Source organism: Camarhynchus parvulus, chromosome 1A (genome assembly GCF_901933205.1).
Source record: "Camarhynchus parvulus chromosome 1A, STF_HiC, whole genome shotgun sequence".
NCBI lineage: Eukaryota > Metazoa > Chordata > Aves > Passeriformes > Thraupidae > Camarhynchus > Camarhynchus parvulus.
In genome coordinates, this window is record NC_044586.1 from 35,261,258 (window position 1) to 35,281,784 (window position 20,527).

Sequence of the window (20,527 nt, forward strand, 5' to 3'; positions counted from 1 at the left end):
ACTAGAGAAACAAAGATACCTATTTAAACAAATACCTGCATTAAATGAAAAAAAGTTTGACAGAAAATAAGCTGCTAATTAAAAATGACACTTGAAAAACACATCAATATACATATATATTAAAAATCATGAAAAGTTTTCTTGATTTAAACACAGAATGGAGATATTGATGATGTGTGAAACACAAAATCAAGATATTTCCTTCTTATAGTCTTTTCTAAAGAAATACATTTGCTCAAGGTGACTAATAGGGATGAGAGTATTCAAGTGACTCTTTGAACCCTGCTGCCAAGTACTAAGTTGTGACACATCAGTGGTTGTGTGTTCCTCCCTTTCAATCAAGGCATCTGCACACTCTGTTGTGCTTGACAGAAATAAATGCCATTTCAATTGTTAGGACAAGCAACTCGGATAATTTGTGTTCACACTAGATTTCTGAGGAAAAATTATGGCCTATGCAATAATACAGAAACCCTTCTGCTCAAAACCACATCTCAAAATCAGCATGTACTTGTTACTTCCTTGATCCTCCTGCCAGACAGGGAACTAGAGTCCTATGCAAACATTGCCCAAGCTCTGGTAGCTGAACTCATTTATTAATCAAAGCAGCACATTGCTGGTTTTAAAAACTGAACTACAAAGACTTTTATAAAACTGGGGAATATTTTAATATTGTTTCAATATTATTTTTTTGCTTCAGCGACAGAAAAAATTGTCTTTCATTTGTTTAGATTTTCTCATGGATTTTTCTTGTCAAAGGTGGCATTCACAAATCTTACGTGTTTTGGGTTAACTTTTGTGCCTATTTCTCATTTTATAGTAATTATTGAGTAATATCTGCTGTCTGAATAAGATTTATCTGTTCTAGAGGTAAGTCAAGCCTTAAGAAATTTATGAATATTTGTCACTCAAACTTGTCATAACATTCTACATACTGGCAATGCAACTTGGACAATAAAGTGGAAGAAATTGTTGCTTGTTCCTGCAACACATTGGCTCTTATTTTCCGTACCACAGGCCATTTAACATCAATTAATTGTTCTATCAATATTGACACCTATACTGTCAGTTTTTAGCCTGGAACTGGATAATAGGGAGAGGATATCATCCAGAAATACCCTGGATGCAAAAATTTGTGATGATTTTGCATTATAAGTGAATGTGGAATATTAGTGTGTGAGTACATATTGTGCACACATGCAAAATTAAACACGAATACTTCTATAAAAAGGATTTTAACATAATCCTCTTCACATTTATTAAGGTATCAAGGCTGTTGCTATGGTTTGCCCCTTTGCATGACTGCGTTTCTTGAGGAAAAACCACGAAAGGAAGATATTTGAGTCCCAACACCAGCTTCCCCCCCCCCATATATGCTAACTAAAGCAAAGGGTTAATGAGGCTTTGAGAAATCATGCCACCTGCAGACCTAAACATAATAAAGAGAAGAAGTTGTTATCTTATAGAAACTGCTTTTGAGAAGGCTTTTAACCTCTTAATTACACTCTTGAAAAGACTCCTGCTATTTCAAAGGCTTCAAGAAATAATTCCTATTGTAAATCAGAAACCAATGCAAAACAACCTTGTGAACAGAAAATTCCTAGACTATATGAAACAAGAAATTGAATCTGTGCACACCTTTATCTGGCAGGCACAACCCCCTTTAAGCAAACAAAAGAATAATAGTTTTCTTTTCCTCAAAGAGGTCTCTTTTGCCAGTGATCGTTTTTCAGGTGATAGTAGTTTTTCTGTACAAACCCCTATCATTCCATCTTGAGTCTGCTACGCAGCTGTCTAAAGGTTTCTACTGACCATTCCTTTTCTCCCTCTGTTTTAATTCAGTCCTTTAAATAGACTGTACAAATTCCAGTTTACTTCTTCAACTTCTTCACCCAAGGGAAAAAAATATCTGCAACAAAGCCTGAGTGAGACTGTCATTTTGTTTAGCAACTGTACTGAAAATTCAACAATCTCTTTCAGAGTAACAAAGGAACTCTTGTTGGCTTGGCTTATCATGTTTTGGTCCAGAATGTGTATAGAGTGATGTGATCTCAGCAAGATTTTTTTGTTTGTTTAGCAGAAACAAAACCTAATATAGTCACTAGACCAGCATTTTCTCATGACTTTTTCAAAGATCAAAGGAAAGAACTGTAACCTCAAAAGTATATGGCTGAGATATTTCTGTCTGTGTCTGGTCAATAAAGAAAAAAAAGCATTGACCGAATAACAATTATAAAATAATTAATTCTTAGGGCTGTTTCACCTTTAGAAACCTTAACAAATGCTTTGTTTATTAAGGAGGCATAAGAACATGGGAGCTATTACAGCATAATGTGTGTCTGTGTAGCGCTAAGTTATACACAGATGACATGATTTTTCTGTAAATAAACTAAATTCATTAATTCTGATCTTCAGATTTTGGCTGAACAAAATGTATATAAAATATATTAACCTTCTGGTGGAACTTCTTTATCTACACAAAAAAAAAACAACAACAGTTTCTTCAACATAGCACACTTCTCAAGCAGCACATCTTAACTCTAACCAGATTGGTACAGATGTTCATTCTATCCCTGCCAATGTCAGACTTTTACTTCTGATGTTGGTGATCAGTGCACATTGTAGCACCATTTCTTGTGAAAGCTATTTGAACTTCCGGATTGAATTCTCTATTTGGATCTTGTAATGTTTTAGGAAAATAATTTTATTTGAGAGTAATTCCTTGACAATATAAGGTGGTCAGCTAAAGCATAGAGAAGAGTCATTTGACATTTTCCTCTGAGCAAAGGAATGAAAGAAATGCTTTTCTGTCTTCAATCATCTAGATATTTCATGCTGCAAATTCAAAATCAGTAGCTTTAGAAAAATTTGTGATTTTTTTTGTATCAGGTGACAATACAATTTTGTGGGTAGTTCAGAAACTGACTCAATTTACTGCGTCCTCTGTTTAGACAGCAAAAACATCTTTGTGGTTTCAAAAAATGAAGTGCAAGTGCAGCAGAAGAAACTCTTGATGCCCAAGTGCCTGAACAGGAACATGGCAGATGAAGTCCAGTAGAGACAGGTGTCAAGAGAGGTGCTGAGGGAAAAGGCAATTCCAACTTTACAGGACAAGTTCCTGAGTAGCTACTAACATGCTAGAAAGAAGTCCTGCAGTTGCAATAAGAATGAAAACAACAGCTTAGCATTCAGTAAAGGTTAAAAAAATTACACAAAACAAAGTTTTGAATTAGTAGGAAAGCAAACAAAAACACATAATTTTTTGCCCTCTCTAAACCCATGGTGGCAAGCACTTTAAACATCCTGTACAGGACTTATCTCTCCTTCACTCATCTCAGATAAAATACATGAGAACTGAAAAAGAGTACAGCAACATGACAAGGATGACAGAGGAATGGAAAAGCTTCCACATGACAGACAATCCTAACAGATTACATCTGAAAAATTGACCAATAGAGATACAAGAGAGGTATATAAATCTGGTGTACATGAATACCAAATTGGTGCTTCCACCTGATGCTGCAGAGAACATCAAATGTGGTGAAAAGTTCCAAGTACATATCAGAAGGTACTTCACCATGCTAGCTGACCAGACATGCAATCACAAAAAATCATGAGTGTTTCACTGGCTCAAACTGCAACTGCACAAACCCATTGAAGAAAACCCTTTAGCTATCAAAGCCACAACAGACTCAGTGAGTCCCTGAGTGCAAATCTCTGGCTTCTGGAACAGTTTACCAAAGCAGTATTATACTCTTTGCTGGACCTTCTTTGGCACCTGTTATTGCAGGCTGGATGTTGGGCTAGGTCAGCTTTTAGCACAACTTGGTACAACCACTCCTATAGGGTAGAAGCCCACCTAAATAATTTCATTCATACCACGAAGCAGCCAATCTTCACTCTTGGTCTAGCAGTTCTGGCAGCAGTTCTGTTAAAACCGAAGCTTGTGGACTGAGTCAGCATGGACAGTCAAGAACTATAAATACAGAGGCCTGCCTGAAGCACAGAATATAATTAAGTATCCTCTAGTACACTTTGTTTCATGAGTTATTAGGGTTTTCCATAGTGCTTAAAAAGAAAAAAAATTACACCGAATGAAAAAAAAGAAGGGAGTAATTTGGGATTCCTTTTCTTCCCTGGTAAGGAATACTAACAGGAAGCCATGTTTTTGACAGAACGCATTGCAAACCAACGAGTGTCTTCTCAGATGTTGAACCAGTCTATAATGCTGCAAAGAAGCTGCCAGTGTAATGAAATTACTGGAATGAAATCAATTGCTTTTGATGTTTAATTGACAGTACAATTCTCTTGAATAACAGTTCAAAGAGAATTAAAAGAAAAAGTTGATTCATCACATTACAAAGCAATATTAACAGATAATTATTAGGTAATTGTGTATTGCTGCTCATGCAAGGTTGCAAATTGATTAACCAGGTATACTCACAGAGACTGCAGGCTGCGCAGGTTCTGGAGTGCTTCGGTAGGAACCTGCCGTAGCTGGTTATTCTGCAGCATCCTACATTGGGAGTAGCACAAAAGCCAGAATCACCACAGTAAAGATAATTTCCTTCTACTGCAAATTTCCTTCCAAGTTTTCCTTTTTTGTACAGGTCTTACTTCAAGATTACAAAGAAAGTTACAGAAACAGTTCATTCCTGTGCCCCTGCCAAAGGCCTGCTCTCTTCAAGGCAAATAAATGCCTGTAGCATATTAGCTTTGTTAACACCTAGACATCAGCTCTGAGCAGGATTTTCAAAGCAGCTAAGGAAGCTACAAGAATAAATCTGATTTGCTTTCAGTAGGGCTTGTAACTTCCTAATTGCCTCCAGTGATTCTGAAATTTTCATTCTCATGCACTGATATTGTTCCCTTTCTGAAGTGATTCTATTCTGATAAAGCTGTGGAGGACTGACTCTTGAAATCCTTATTCAGGAAAATGCAACAATGGCAAATCAACTCTTAACTGTGTGAGACATTTATGATTTAGTTTGAATAAAATTTTATCTCTATAAATAAACTGCTAATTTTTTTTCAGTTAAATAAATTTTCCCAAACCAAAGGTTGCTAGCAATGACTTGACAAATCTTTTTTCTCAAATATCACATCATTTACCTTGCAAAGATTGAAAAATCATTTTCCACTCCTAAAGAATATTCCTCCTTTTGAATATGGTTTCATTCATACTACCTAACACCCTTGTTTGGACCAACTCCTACATGTATAAATAATCTATGTGGGTAAGTCCAAAGTAGTACATGCTGCCTTCAAAAGGAGGCATATTCAATGGGACATTGTAAATGAAATAATTTCTGGCAGGCCTAAATCTGCTTGGGCCAATAAGAGCTACAGCTTGCCAGCTTAGAAGTAGGTGGAGCAGGAATCTCTTCGTACTTCTTTTCCTGCTAAATGTTTTTTCAGTACAGATTTGTACAGTAGCACCAGGCCAGGCTTGACACTGCTTAAGAGGCTGCTGCTCTTGCTAATAATACAGTTTCTGTGAACTTTACATGGGCAAAGATCCCCTCTAGTGTAAACACTGTGAGATGTAGCCTGCTAGTAGTTTTAGTAACTATATGTACTGTCTTATTACTCCAAATGATACAATTTTGTAATATTTTTAATAATTTATATAATAGTCATTACCTTGCAAAGAAAAATATATAAAATGTGAACTGTTTTAAATTAAATTGTCTTGCATACAATAACATTTTCCCCCCCATGTCTCTCAAGAAAAGGAAACTCCCAGTTTTGTGTGATGATGAAAAATTCAGCTCAAATCAGGACTTTTGAGATAATTAAAGAAACTATTAACTGAATCAATTTTTACCTTTGATATTGTACAGAGACATCTACAACTTGATGAGCAAGTTGTTTTTAGAGGGCTATTAATGTTTTCCAACTTTTGTTTAGGATACTTTCTATGTGAAAAAACAAAGATTTAATGATGTTCATATGTATCTTCAATTGAATCGTTCAAAACGAGTTGATCAAAATATGTAATTTACTTGATCAAAACTTCACTGGTTAATTAGTTCCCTAGAGCATTTAGGAAATCAGAAATATATTAAACAACACACAGTTTACTTACAGCACTTTAAGACTGAAAAGGCCAGCAAACGCTCCCTTAGGAATGTATGTCAAGCCATTTCCTGCAAGACGTCTGCAAAGTTTGAAAAAGGAAAAGAGTGAATAGCTTTTCTCTTCACGTGGAATTAATTTGGTTGCTAAAAAGTGCAACACAGCTATGTTTGAGCAACTGATGCCAGAGGCAGTTAAGAACCTAGTTTTTTCATTAATACACTTAAAAAAAAAACCCAACAACCTCCCCCCCCCAACCAAAACCAAAACAAAACAACCCCACAAAAAGACAACAACAAAAAAAGAGACGTCTGTAACTGCAGTGTTGATTCACTGAGAGCTGGACTGCAGCAAAAAATTCAATTTCATTGCAAATTTGGCTTATGGTTTGTAATTGAATTATTCATATTCTTTTCAGGGTTTAGAACAATCCCAGCAACTAAAATACAGACATAGTGACAACCACTAGCATCATAGGATTTACAGGCATGAACTTTTGGAATTGTGCATGTATGATTTCTGCGAACATTTCCCTCATTTGCACAAACATAAAAATATATCCACATAGCACTGGTTAGAGTTCATTCTGAAATAACTACATGTAAAACTACTGTACTGGTGGAATAACAGTTTTCTCTGTGAGCACATGTGTAATAGGCTGGCAAAAAGTGTATTTGTTCAAATCTGTAGGGCTTTTCCCCGCTATTTCTACTGCATGCCTGAAGGTATTTTACAGACCTAGGTAAGTACACCAAATAACTCTGTAAAGCATGTTACTCTGACCAAAACCAACCAACCAAACAAAAAAAGACAAAAAATAAAAAAGACTGCATCATTCTGTAAGATTTGTGTCTAAGAATGAGAGAATCTATTTGATATGAAATAATGGCATTTCCATGTTCCCCATTAGTGCAGCTCTAGAGGATCCTGGAAATTACTCAAAGCCAGGTTGGATGGGGTTTTGAGCAACATGATATAGTGGAAGGTATCCCTGCCCATGGCAAGGGGTTGGAATTAGATGGTCTTTAAAGTCCCTTCCAACCCAACCCACTCTATGATCTTGCATTCAGCCTTCTGACACCACAACTCAGCCCGAATTTGCTTGGATACCTGTACCCTACCTGGAAATCTCACAGGTAAGGGACAACTTCCTGGTAAAGTTCCTTTGAGTCAGTGGGGTCCCAGTGTATACTCCTGGCTGACAAAACCCACAAACTGATATGATGTAACCCCTTTACAGAACAAGTTAAGCCAAGTGGAATTGTATGCCCCATCAGCCAAGATATTGCACACCAGGATCGCAGAGCCCAGAGCTGACATTTGATTCAGCCCCTGGCCCCTTAGGAAAGAACACAGGACTAGCTCCAGGAAGGTCCTTAGGTACCAAGCTGCCAAAAAAAAAAAAGGAAAAAAAAATGGAAAATTTAAAAAAAAAAAAAAAAAAAAAAAAAAAAAAAAAAAAAAAAAATTTATTAGATCTTTAACAAAATATAACAGTATGGAAGAAAACCTTACGATATCTTCTGCTTGTGGTTCCTTGATTGACCATTATTAACAACATTGAAAAACTATTTCCAAACATAATAGGCACTGACTAACAATTTATAAGTTAATACATTAGCCGTAATGACTAACAATTATTGCTTTTCAACTTGACTCACGAAAACATTACAAAGAAGTTTTATACAATTTTACAGAAATTTATTAAACTCGGTTTACAATTAACATAAGCAAAAGTACATTTTAATTGAATACAACTTAAAAAAGTTCCTTTTTATTTAATCACAACAATTAGTTTCTCAATTAATATTTACATAAAAATTATCTCAATTAAGCACACATTCAACAAAAATATCACAAAATAATCCAAGGACATTTGTATAAAATTCTTCACAAAATTGCAGCTGGGAATAATTTGATTAAAAGCAAAATAACTAACAATTATTTCTGATGTTAAGCTGTGTCCTGAACCCGACAATTCATGCCAAAAATCACTTACCCTATTACACTAAATTACACTTTCATGAGTAAGAACATATCCAGAATCAGGATTGTTAAAAAGAAATTATTAACAGATAAAAATTCACCTACAAAAACTTAAAAAGGAAATTGCAACTATTGCTCATTTAATTATCAAAACTATTATAAAAAGCAATTAATATAGTAATTTCCATGAAACTTATAACTTTTCCAATAATTTAAATAACATGAAGTTCAAAACTTTTGTCTAAGTTCACCAAAACTTATACCTATACACTTTAAATTGAAAAATTCCAAAGTATCTTATAAAACGAAATTTTAAACACAATTGTTTTGAATACCAAATCTATTCAAACAATTACTAAATAACATCTTCTTAACTGAAAATAGACCACTTTTTAGCATAATGTTGTTCAATTTAACACTTAGGGGGGAATGATTTACAAAACACAAACAAAAAAAAACAAAAAAAAAAACACAAACAAAAAAAAAAAAAAGCACCCACCAGAAAAAAAAAAAAAAACACAACAAAAAAAAAAAAACACCCAAAGCCACAAAAAACAGCCACCCCAGAACAAAAAAAAACCCCCAAAAACAAAAAACAAAAACCCACCCAAAAAAAAAAAAAAAAAAAAAAAAAAAAAAGAACCACCTTTTCTCATTTTCACTTATTGTCAAATGTGAAGGGGCTGTAAAACCATTATGAAAAGGACCAAAGAAAAGGAGTGGAGAACATACTTTGCTACAAGTACAATATTGAATTTTTACCACTCTATAACAGCTTTCTATGGTGGGAAGTTATTTAAAAAAAAAATTTAAAAAAAAAAAAAACAAATAGAAAAAAAAAATTAAAAAAAAAAAAAAAAAAAAAAAAAAAAAAAAAAACCAAAAAAAAAAAAAAAAATTAAAAAAAAAAAAAAAAAAAAAAAAAAACAATGTAAAAGGAGTCAAGAATCACTAATATTTAAACTGTTTATTACAAAACAATAAATTAGAAATTAAAACTAAATTTCTGATAAATATATTGACTCATAATATTTGCAAATAAACTATATATGAAACAAACAATCAATGTTTATAAGACTTAGTAAGATACAAAATGTCTTAAGAAGAATTGTGATTCAAATATACTTTGACTCATTTATTTTTTTCTTTAAAATTTTTTTAAAAAAAAAAAATATTTTATAAATAAATAAAATTAAAAACAAAGAAAATTGAAAAGACAAAAGAATTGCATAAAATTCTCCTTGTTTTTTTAAACACTAAATTAAAAAAGGGAAAAAAAAAACCCAAAAAAAATGATCCTAATAAAAAAAAAAAAACAAAAAAAAAATTACAAAAAAAAAAAAAAAAAAAACCCTCTCCAAATCCACAAAAAAAAAAAAAAAAAAAAAAAAAAAAAAAAAAAAAAAAAAAAAACCACATTCAAACAATAAACTCCAAAAAAAAAACAAAAAAAAAAAAAAAAAACAAAAAAAAAAAAAAAAAAAAAAAAAAAAAAAAAAAAAAAACAAAAAAAAAATTAAAATAAAAAAAAACACAAACAAAAAAAAAAAAAACAAAAAAAAAAAAAAAAAAAAAAAAAAAAAAAAAAAAATATTTGAAAAAAAGTTTCAAATAAGATATACTTTTACTTAGCAGGAATTTAAATGTTATTTATTTTACATTTTACTTTATATTTCTTATATTTCATGTTTCATAAAACTATAAAATAAAATTAAAAATAAATTATAAAAAATGTGAAAGAAATTCTATTAAAAATTTGGAAAAAACAGTTCACCTAGTTTAATTAAGAGTAATGTCACTATCTGTATTGATCACAAAACACAATAAGCACTTCCAGTGACTCTTTTTGATGTTCTAAACTAGCTCCTAATGAATATTGCTGGATAATAAATTACAAGTACCAGAAAGCATTTATAAGCTACAAGCCAAAACCAAACTTCAACAGACACTCAATATGTGTAATGCAGCAGCACTGACAAGGTTTATTGGATTTCAACCTAGAACATTTATTGCTTCTGCTTGCAAGCATACCTGAATGTTTTCAGTTTTCTTTTATCTTTTCCCTATCCCACCATCTCCCCTTCTTCCTCTTTGCCCCACAGACGCAGAGCAGTTTCAGTGTCAAGGTTGCTCTGTGCAATTTGCATTAACATTTCCAGAATAATTATCTGTCAGCACAAGCTATACAATAAGCAATGCAAGCAGCTCTGATTTAGTAAGGCATTTGCTCTGTTGTTTTTCTCTCTCTCTCTTTTTTTTTCCCCTGTTCATCATCTTGTTATTCTTGATAAGATGGCAAAAAGGGCAGTTTGGAGGATGTCAGGCTGACACATCCACATGGGCGAGTTCTTTGTTGTTACTTGCTTTGGTGGCATCAAAGGGGTGGCATCAAAGGGATGGCATCAAAGGCAGTGAGAGCTCCAGAACACCAGGGCCCTTGCTTTGTGGATGTAAAGGTTACAAGTTGTTAGCTCATACAGTAGGAATCTTCTGTGCTTGGGTTTGCTCTTTTTTAGCAAACCTAAACCGTGCATGTGAAAACTAGGGGAGAAAACTTGTCATTCTTTCCAACTGATTAACTAGGTAAACATTTCCTTACTGTTTTTACCAATTTATTTGAAGACAACTGGTGCACTTCCCTCTGTCAGGACTTTGGGTGCAGTTCTATATTAAAGCAAAGTTGGGAAACCACAGTCCCCAGGTATGAACAAAATCTGTCTTGCAGCAACAGAATTTACAGTGTGCCATGGGCCATTTGCTGGGCTGGTGACAGATATTTCTCACTGACAAACACCATGTATTGGACACAGTGACACAGTCTGATCTGCATGATGCACACGTGAAGAAACAAATTTGCAATTTATGTGAAGAAGCTGAATTCACAACTTAGGTGTTAGATTGTACATGGCTCTGAAATTATCTAGGGGATCACAAGTCATTTAGCAGTAACAGTTCTTGAAACTTTAGCTGATGGAGGTGACACAAACCAATTTTCACCAGGACCAGCTCTGCTAAACCCTGCTGTGCAAGAACTGTAAAACTGGCATTGAAGTGACATTGGAATGTGTGGATAGTTTGAGACCACTAGATGATACTCTCTTTTTATTTTAGTTCTGCATGTCAGTTGGCAGCATTTTTACTCTTGCCTTAGGGGTTTTTAAATGTATGCAGATTAACCTTTAGGAAATATCTTAGTATTTAATGTGAGTGTTTCAAGATTGTTGAAGTAAATTACATGATTCTCCCACTTTCTGAAAAAAGTTTTAGACTACGGCTGCAGCACTTTCATGTTTTCTACCAGCTTATGTTATAGTTTAAAGTACAGAATCTGTTTTCAATGCTACTCCTAATATGCCTACACCAGTATGAAATGAAAGACTGTACAGGACTCCAAGAGCAAATGCTTTCAGTCTTCAAAAATATACATGAGATCTCAGTCCCACGACTCAGAGTCAGTGAGGAAAAGAACACCTAGTTCCCATTAACCCCTTGAAAACCTCTTTGCAGCAAGAAAGAGCAAATGGAGGGAGATGTAAAAAGAAAAAACAAAAACCAAACAGCTCATAATGGATCATGCCTGGTAATTTAGGACTTTTTCACATATACAGTGGCTTCTTGACCACTTTTGGAGTGTAAAGGGATTTCAACACAAATCATGGTAGAATTCACATAATACATTTCTTATGTACTGTGTCTGCAATTTTGCAATTTTGTATTAGAGCAAATTGTGCTTTTAAAGGCACTTTTTCCTGAGAGATCACTATAATAATACAAAGATCAATCTAAAAACTTTGTAGATATATTTATTTGTATTCAAGATTATTTTAAAATAACCATGTGTGTCAGAAAACATTCTTGCAGTGTATGTAGATTGCAAATTATTTGGGGTGACTTCATTGTTTGATTATGTAGAAAAGAGGTTATTTGGGACTGTACTGCTCTGTGGTAAAATAATTGTAATAAAACAGCTTTTTTGTTGCTCTTTTACTAAAACACCCAATTTAAGTTGCTGAAAAATAGCAATTTACTAAATATCACTTGAAGCTTTGCTTATCTGTGGAATGTTCCTGGGTTTAAAATTAAAATTAAAGCTTTATATATGTGCATGTGTGGGTGTCTGTGCATATATTTATGCATATATATTTATATGTGGATATATATCTAGTTGGAGAGATTTTGTAGGTAGGTCTGATTCAAATAGTTTTAAATCATTATTGGCTTTCTTCCTCACGTTTCACTGAGACATTAATTTCTAAAATAAAATAGTTTCAGGCACTGCTTTGAAGTGCGAGTACTCACAAAATATTAGGTATCCACTCAGATGTAGGTGCCTCTAAAACTGTTCAAAGTCCCACCCTTTAGATTTTTTTTAAAAATCTTTTTTCCATTTATTTATCTAATTCACCAGTCTATTAGAACAGGCATTCTACACATCCTGTATAATGACATATGTCTAGAAATAATCCACATGAGAATGAGTCTTGGATTCGGTCAGACTGATAAATATCTGCAGTTATTTTGAATTTATAATGAAGAATTTGACTTAATAGTGTTGTACAAGTTCATGCAGAGCAACTTGCCGATAATCAAGCAGCTGAAACATACTTCTTTCTTGGTGGGAGTTCTGTCATACATGTTTTAAGAGAAAATTAAATCTGAAAGGCTCATCATTTTCACAAATAGAAGATTTTGATCAGAATTCATTATTTTGAGAGTTAGAAAGTCTCAAGTACTTCAATGTTTTCTGAAATTTTCGAAGGAACATGCACCCAAAAAACACTTGCAATATGTTTTACTTTGGTGGTCATAGTCTCTGGTTAAGAATAAGTACCAGTCACGATCATCAGGTTTGCAAGAATGCTGAATGTAGAGGTGTCAAACCTTGGCTGTAAAAGAGGACCAGACTTAGCCGGGAAGGTTGGAACTGGCTAAACAGACCTATTATATATGCCACTGCTTTGGAATCAAAACAATTAGTTTAACTGCTTTAACAAAACCTCAGTTCTTCAGGATAATCACTCAATAGTATTGCCAAACCAGGCAGTAAGGATGCAACATCTAAGCTAAAATTCAGTGTTCAGTCATGAGCTTTTATCAGATATTTGAACCAGATCTCTAATAAAGGGATTAATGAGACTTTTTTCAGCACTAGAAAAACACCAAAAGCTGCATTTCAAGCTCCTGCTGTTGTGTACTTCAAAGATCAGATGAACATTTCGAAGATGGATTTAATTTTATGAAACATTGCTTTAGTAAAGATCTTATAAAATCTTACTTCGACAATGTCTAAATTATGGGCTAATTTTTTTTTTTTTCAAGAGTACCTTCTAACTAAGCTACACAAACAAAACACAGATTTCTCAGGTAAACTAGAAAAAAAATCATGTGGATGGGAAAAAAAATTTCATGTGTATAATCACTGCTCAAAAATTAATATAGGGGAGCATGAGAACTACAATGGCTGTTCTCCCCCACTTCAAAACTGAATAAAATCAAAAATTCCCTTTCCATTGTCTATACATTTTTCTATTATATTATATTCATTGTATAATACTAGGCTGAATTGCCTTGCATGCCTCTGAACACCAAACAATCTCTCAGCACAATGAGAAGTTGCCCCACATCAGTTGCCTTCCATCTTCCAAGGCTTCAGTTTTTTAAGCTTATTTTAAAAGTGAATACAAACTAGGAGGAATTAATGAAACAGCACTAAACTAATGAGAAATAGAAGGGATTGTCTGGTGTGAAACAAATGGAAGAGTTGAATATGTATACGTAGAACAAAACATAGTAAAAAAATAAATGCCTTGCTGGTATTACCAGCAATGAAAGACTGGAATTACTTAATTTGGAGCAGAGGCTTGTAAGAATAAAGGTTTAATATTTCCAGTGAAAAAGGTGGGCCAACACAAGGAGAAGGCAAGAACAGTTTCAAAGGTCTTGATTAGGAAGCTCATATACACCACACAGCAGTTCCCCAGGCAGTGACTAAACTCTTACAATTTGGGCCATTTACCTGCCCAGGGAGGTGGAGTCACTGTCTCTGTAGGTGTTTAAAAAAATAATGCATGTGGCATTCAGTGCCACGGTTTAGCTGATAAAGTGGTGTTAGGTCATAGGTTGGACTTGATGATCTCAAGTCTTTTCCAACCCCCCCCGATTCTGTGATTCTGTGATCTAATCTTAAAATGAAATAGTGAAGGTAACCAGGATGTATTAGAATTTCCTTCCAGGAAAAGCCCAGACTTTCATTTAATTTCTTTCCTTTAATGGCCAGAAAGCAATTGGGTTGGCAGGTTTTAGTAGGGTTATAACAACTGACAGGAGATTGGACAAGCAAACAAGAACATGATGAAGAACTCCACAAGCAGGGGCTTTGAGGCATGATTCACTCCATATGCAATTAATATTGTTAACACTTGGTGTGTGACATCCCTCTGTGTTATGTTCCTGTTTGTTACGTTATTTGAAAGTTGCACTAATGGCAAGACAGATATTGATAACCAAAGAAAAGGAGTAAGTAAAGGAAGATAGACAGAATAAAATGAAATAAAGCTTTTCAAATAGAAGTACTGAGAGTAATAGAAATAAGACAGGAAAGGAAAACCTGCTTGCAAATAGGATATTGTGTGAAATTAGCATACAAAGTGGTTTCAATTTTTTTGGTTTGGTTTGATTAGTTGTTGCTTTTTTGGGGGTTTTTTGGGTTTTTTTGGTAGATGCTGACTGGAAAGATCAAGTGGCAAAATTCAACTGAGAGTTAGCAAGGACACTGCAAGTTGCCAGTGCAATACCCACCTAAATTGCAGAGGACTGTACACATTTCATAGCTTAAAACAGATAATATCTTTGTAAGAAGGGTAGCACCATGACTTTGCACACATCTTATATGGATTTTATGGCATGTTAGCAGCTAAGCACGCTAAAAAAAAAGGGTTTTCAGTTCTAAAAACATAAAAGCCACATTTCATAAAAGGCTTTTAATCAATATTTAGAGGTACTCAGGCAAATACAGGTGCCAGCTTTTTTTCACAAGATCTATGGTGCATCATTTATAGAGTCTCCATCACTCCTCAGAGACCTACATTTCTTTTAAGTCCCGGCCATTATAACTAGAGTCACTGCCAAATCCAGGTCTCATGAATGCACAATACTTTTCACTTTTGGTTAGTCACAATCACTTCAAGCCAACATTCCTCTTTTGATGTTGTGCTTGATCAGCTAGTTTTCCCAATGCACTTTTTCCCCACGGTGAATGTAGTAGATAGCGTAACTAAGCTTTTTGCAGGATCCTGCACTCCACAGTCAGCCTTCAGGAATGCTAAGTTTAAGAGTAAGGAAACAGTAATTAAAAGTGATTAGGACAAGAAGCCTCCATACTATGAAATGTGGACTCAATTGTCCTTGACACTGGCAGAACAAGGCAGCAGGTTTTGGTTTTGATTACAGCTTTACTTGGGATTTTAATAAACATGAGCCAGTATTCAAACTTTTAATATCCTGCTGCTTAACTATTTCCAAAAAGCAATCCAGCTCTTTTAAACAGTCCTTGTTTAAAAATTTTAATTTGTTTGGCTCTGTCTCTGCTTAGAGAAGTTGTAGCCTCATGGTAACTCTTTTATAAGTTCATTTCCAGAATCACAGCAATTGTTTTTTTTTCAACTAAATGTTTCCGCATGTGCCAAAAGTGTCAGGCTGACAGCTTTCCTGCACCATTTTATCTGGTTCCCACAGTAAGCAGGAGAGACAAACACAGGAATGTGTCTAGTGCTGACTAGGCCCATCAAGGATACAATGATACTTACAGCTCTTCCAGGAAGCGCAGATTGTGCACAGGGTTTGAGGGCAGCTTAGTAATGTTGTTCATACTGAGATCACTGTAGGGGAAAACAGACAGAGACTTAATATGGCAAGCCACAACTGTGGCATCCAGCTGTTCATTCCACACATTTTTAAGTACTACATTAATAAAAATTAGTTCCTCTGCCAGAATTGATGAATCATTATCTACTTAGCACATTAAACATTCCTTTTTCATATGAACACAGCTTTGTCAGACCAATACAGGCTGTAGCATGTTCCTCATTTCCAGAGATTTTGGAATGCTTTATCACACTCTATAAATCAGCTAGAACACTAAACAACACGTTTAGTCGACATAATTTCAATAAATCACTGTACTGTATTAAAATGTACTTGGAGCAGTAAAGGAAAATTACTATGCTTTTTGTTGTTGTAGCACTGTAGTACTCTTGGTTTACTAAAGTAGACAGGCAAAAGCAAACAGATACAAAGTATCTGCATCATCTTTAAAATGTCATGAATATGGAAACGCTTTGCTCTTGCCATACAGCCTGTTTCATGGTCATACTGATCTGCCTTGCCTCACACAGGCACATCAGGTGTCCCCAAAACCCAACTTGACTTACAGAAATGACATATTTTCAAATAATAAACATTCCCTTTTTGAGTGCTCTTTTGTTACAGGTACTCAAATTGCATTAAATAAATGAAACGAACCATAAAACAAGGGTGTAATGTGATCCTGCTCTGTAACACACTTCCTGGTGGGGTTCCATGGTAGTTCCTGGTACAGGAAACTACCAGCAATATCAGCTCTGTCAGAGCTCATTCAAGCTATGTTTTAGACTAAATTTCATATAATACCCTTTTATTCTTAACTTGCCTATTCACTGTTTTCCACTGTCTTCCCCATGCCCTACAGTATCATTATAATTGCTTTTCATTGAGGGCCAAGACTGTAAACAAATTGCACAATAAAATTATGTGTGGATGATACAACTTACACAACTGTATCACAATTTCTGTAGATTTTTAAAATAAAATTAGGAATGACCTGCATATTTTATGCAAGCATTTTACAGTAATTTAAAACTCCCCACTATTTAAACATATCTACGCATTTGTAGCAGTGCTTATAGCTTCCAGCTACTTTGGGTACTATTTAGATAACTTTATTTCTTCCAGCTGTTGAGAGCTTACAAGGTAAATAAGTTATCTGTACTTTGGTGGGTAGGCATCCTATTCCTACTCCATCTAGTTCTTATTACTCACAGTCTGTTTCACATTACAGAATATATGCTTTTAGTCAGCATAGTTAATTTAGATGTTTGATCTTTTGGTGAATTTTAAAATGTATAATTTAAAAACATACTTCACATAGAGATTTTAAAATAAAGGAAATGTGTTAATACTTTACAACAATTATCAAATCAATATTGAGTAAGGTTTCTGCATTCACTTCAAAATCAAAGTATAATTCGAGAAATGTGTACTTATTAAATTCATTTTTTATTGTAACACTTTATCACCTAATTCTTTCATACTGTGTAGCAGGTTATTGCCCTTTCACTTTGATAAAGGCTCAAAGGATTTATTCTGGCAAAGGAACAAAAACATGGATTTATTTGGAAAAAGAAAAACTCATCCAGGTAGTGAATTATATACTACTGAATATTAAGATAAACCCAATATTTTAACAAGATCATTTTGATTATGATATTTTCAACACATGTCTTAATGGGTTTTTGAAAACATGCCAAATCACATTTTAGACTTAAAAGGCAGCCCTGGTGGAAGATGGGAATGATTCATCTTCAGACACACACGTATTTAGGGCATTCTACAAACCCAGCATTAACCAGTGCTCTGGCTGATGAGACAAACCTGAAGTCTGCTTTTCTAGCATATTAACTTCTGTTACTAGCAGGCAGTACTTGTCTGCTTGTATCACCCACAGGACCCCATGACGAACCAGTCAGAAGCAGTCTACCCAGACCCTAATATCTTAAGAGGATTAGAACAAGAGAAGGTGGCTTTCATTATGTGCTTTGATGACCAAAGAGAAAATCAACAATAAGTGCATTTTCCTTAATAACATCTTTAGACCCCAGAGGTGGATTTGCCAACAGTGAACTGCTAGGTCTTATTCTCCTTTTCAGACTCCACTCATGTGGTAAAGGATGTGTACCACATCATATGATGGAGGAGAACCTCCCCTTTTTCCCAGCGTACGCTGCAGCAATTTCTAACTCTTTTTAAACCTACCAGTTAAATAATTTCCTTCTGTTAGATTGGTTACCTTTTCTTCCCCACCATTCTTTTCTTGGAACATAACATACCAAGATGTTTTTGTGCAACTGAACTACTAAACATTACCTATGCATATTTCACGGAATCATGGAATTGTTTGGGTTGGAAAAGACCCTTCAGGTCATCCAGTCCAATCTTCAACCAGGCACTGCCATGTGTTTATCACTAAACCATGTCCCTAAGTGCCACGTCTATGTATCTCTTAAATATTTCCAGGGATGGCGGAGATAACAGGAATTATTTCCCAAGCTAACTCAATAACCTCTTTTTAAAGTAGCTTTTAAAGTACCAGCAACTAATACACAGGACATTACAGTCTATGTTGGCAATGCGCTATTCTTGTAGCTGTAACAGTTTGAGAATATAAGGCAGACTATGGTAGTGAGGGGTAATATATTTGATGAGGCTAGCTGACACAGTTGGAAAAACTGAGAAACTTTCAGGCACAGAAATCAAAGTTCTCTACTTCTTCCAGCTGTACCAGTTAGCTAAATAGGTGACATTATTTCTCCCAAAAAACCCACACATCCCTTACACTGACAAAGCAGTAGTTCGTCTGTGCTCACAGTTTTTAGATTCAGAATATTCTTTTGTTTCAGAATTACCATGAATGCATTTAATCAAATTTTTGTTCACTGAAATGAGTGAGAGAAGAGAGAGAAGTGCCATGGCACAAAGTTACTTCTGAGGGGATGCTCAGAGAGGTGAGACAAACAAAGAGTTTATGCAATGCAATCAGTCTTGTGCGAACAATACCGTAAAATTTGGGCTTCTGAACAGAAATTCCTCATAGTGCTCTAGAGACAAATAAAGGAGGTTCTCAGAATTTTGGTTTGCTAGCATATTGCACCTGCCAAGAAGACACGGTTAGGATGAGATTTACAGCCATTAGTTAGATCAAGCACAGCTGACAGCCAGAAACAGCTAGGTGGTAAACTCTAGGGTTACATATCATTACTATGAAAACCAATAACATTTGCAGAGAATATGCCTTATGTCCTGCACATATGATGGTTTCTTTCCTTCAAATGGGTTTTCTGATTTCTCCTTTCAGTGCTGGCCTGTAAAAACTAGCAATTTGCTCTCTCTAGGAAAGAGAAGGGCATGAAAGCTGGCTTGCACATCAGCATTTGCAACGTAGTGCTTAAAAGTATTAAAATCAAGGTATTGGAACTTTAACTATCCTCAGTGGAATGGTTCTGATTTTGTATCAAATCTTGGTAGTCTCTTGTAAATTATGGTGATGAAAAACTTAGAAGTATTTGGATACTGAAAGTCTTTAAACAACTCAGTGTAACAGAATTACACCCATCTCCCAGCATCACAGCACATACAAATCCCACTGATGACAGTAGGAGCAAAATGGTAAGAAGATACCCTAAATTTACAAATGCTCTGAATAGAGACAGCCACAGCCCCACCTTCGTGAAAACCACTATGAGCTGCCATATCATACTGGAAAGGTAATATGCTATTTTGAACAGCGAGATGAATGCGTTGTCCCTTCTCCCATCAGCATTCTGTGTCCAGCTGCTGACTATAAAGGCAACATACCTTCAAATGACACTTTCATCTTTTCAAAAGATAAGGAGCTTTGCTTTAGTGACTGCTTTGGCAACATGGCTCACTATAATGATATCTTATTTATACTCTGTACCAATCAATCACCATGCAGTGTCTCTGGCGACTTGTTAAAGGAATGATAGCTCTGACTAAATCTTTGAAGACCAGAAAATATTGAAAACTGCACCATGCATCTACCTGTTTTTGTTTCTGGGTGAGTGGATGAGTAAATGAGCATTTGCAAAACAGCATCCAAGAAGGCAAATACAGCAGGTCTTTGTTACCCCCAGTTTTATTGTCCATGAACAAACACACTGAAAAAACATCCAGTTACCATCTTAAAAGTGAGTAGTTCACAATAAATTCCAGAAAGCCAGTAAAACAAGTTAAGTGAATTAGTTCTTAACATATAATAGATGAGTCTGCAGGCCACATTACTAAGCTTTTATTAACTGTTATTAAAAGAGATGTTTCAGTGACTATTCATCATGGAAGATTGGTTTTTCACATTATATTTATGTCTTTTAAAGGAGAACAAAAGTATGCCTAGGGATACATGCTAAACTTCTACTAGGCTAAATGTCTATTATACTGAATGGTACAAACTTGTCTATCCATTCCAGGTCTAAAACAAAAATCCAATAATAAAGATAATTATTTTTCTAGCCAAATTATTTAAAGAGTTGCAACCTGTTTGATTTACAAAAAAATATCAAGACTTATTATTGATTTTGATTCTTCTAAGCTTGCCTCATCCAACATGTATTAAGAATTCTTTTTATGGAAG

The 20,527-nt window shown here is 34.6% G+C and overlaps 1 protein-coding gene across 2 annotated transcripts in view; it reads right to left on the reverse strand.

Moving 5' to 3' along the window:
- Positions 1-20,527, reverse strand: part of LGR5 (leucine rich repeat containing G protein-coupled receptor 5) — a 59,682-nt gene that overhangs the window by 33,916 nt on the left and 5,239 nt on the right. Inside the window, exons 2-4 of one of the 2 annotated variants that reach the window (XM_030959464.1) lie at positions 15,870-15,941; positions 6,089-6,160; positions 4,445-4,516 (exon numbers count right to left, since the gene is read on the reverse strand). In XM_030959464.1, the coding sequence (XP_030815324.1) occupies positions 4,445-4,516; positions 6,089-6,160; positions 15,870-15,931 (206 nt within the window). In that variant the 5' untranslated portion in view covers positions 15,932-15,941. Of the gene's footprint in view, positions 1-4,444; positions 4,517-6,088; positions 6,161-15,869; positions 17,153-20,527 lie in introns of those variants that run through there. The other variant, XM_030959463.1, reaches the window with a different exon arrangement.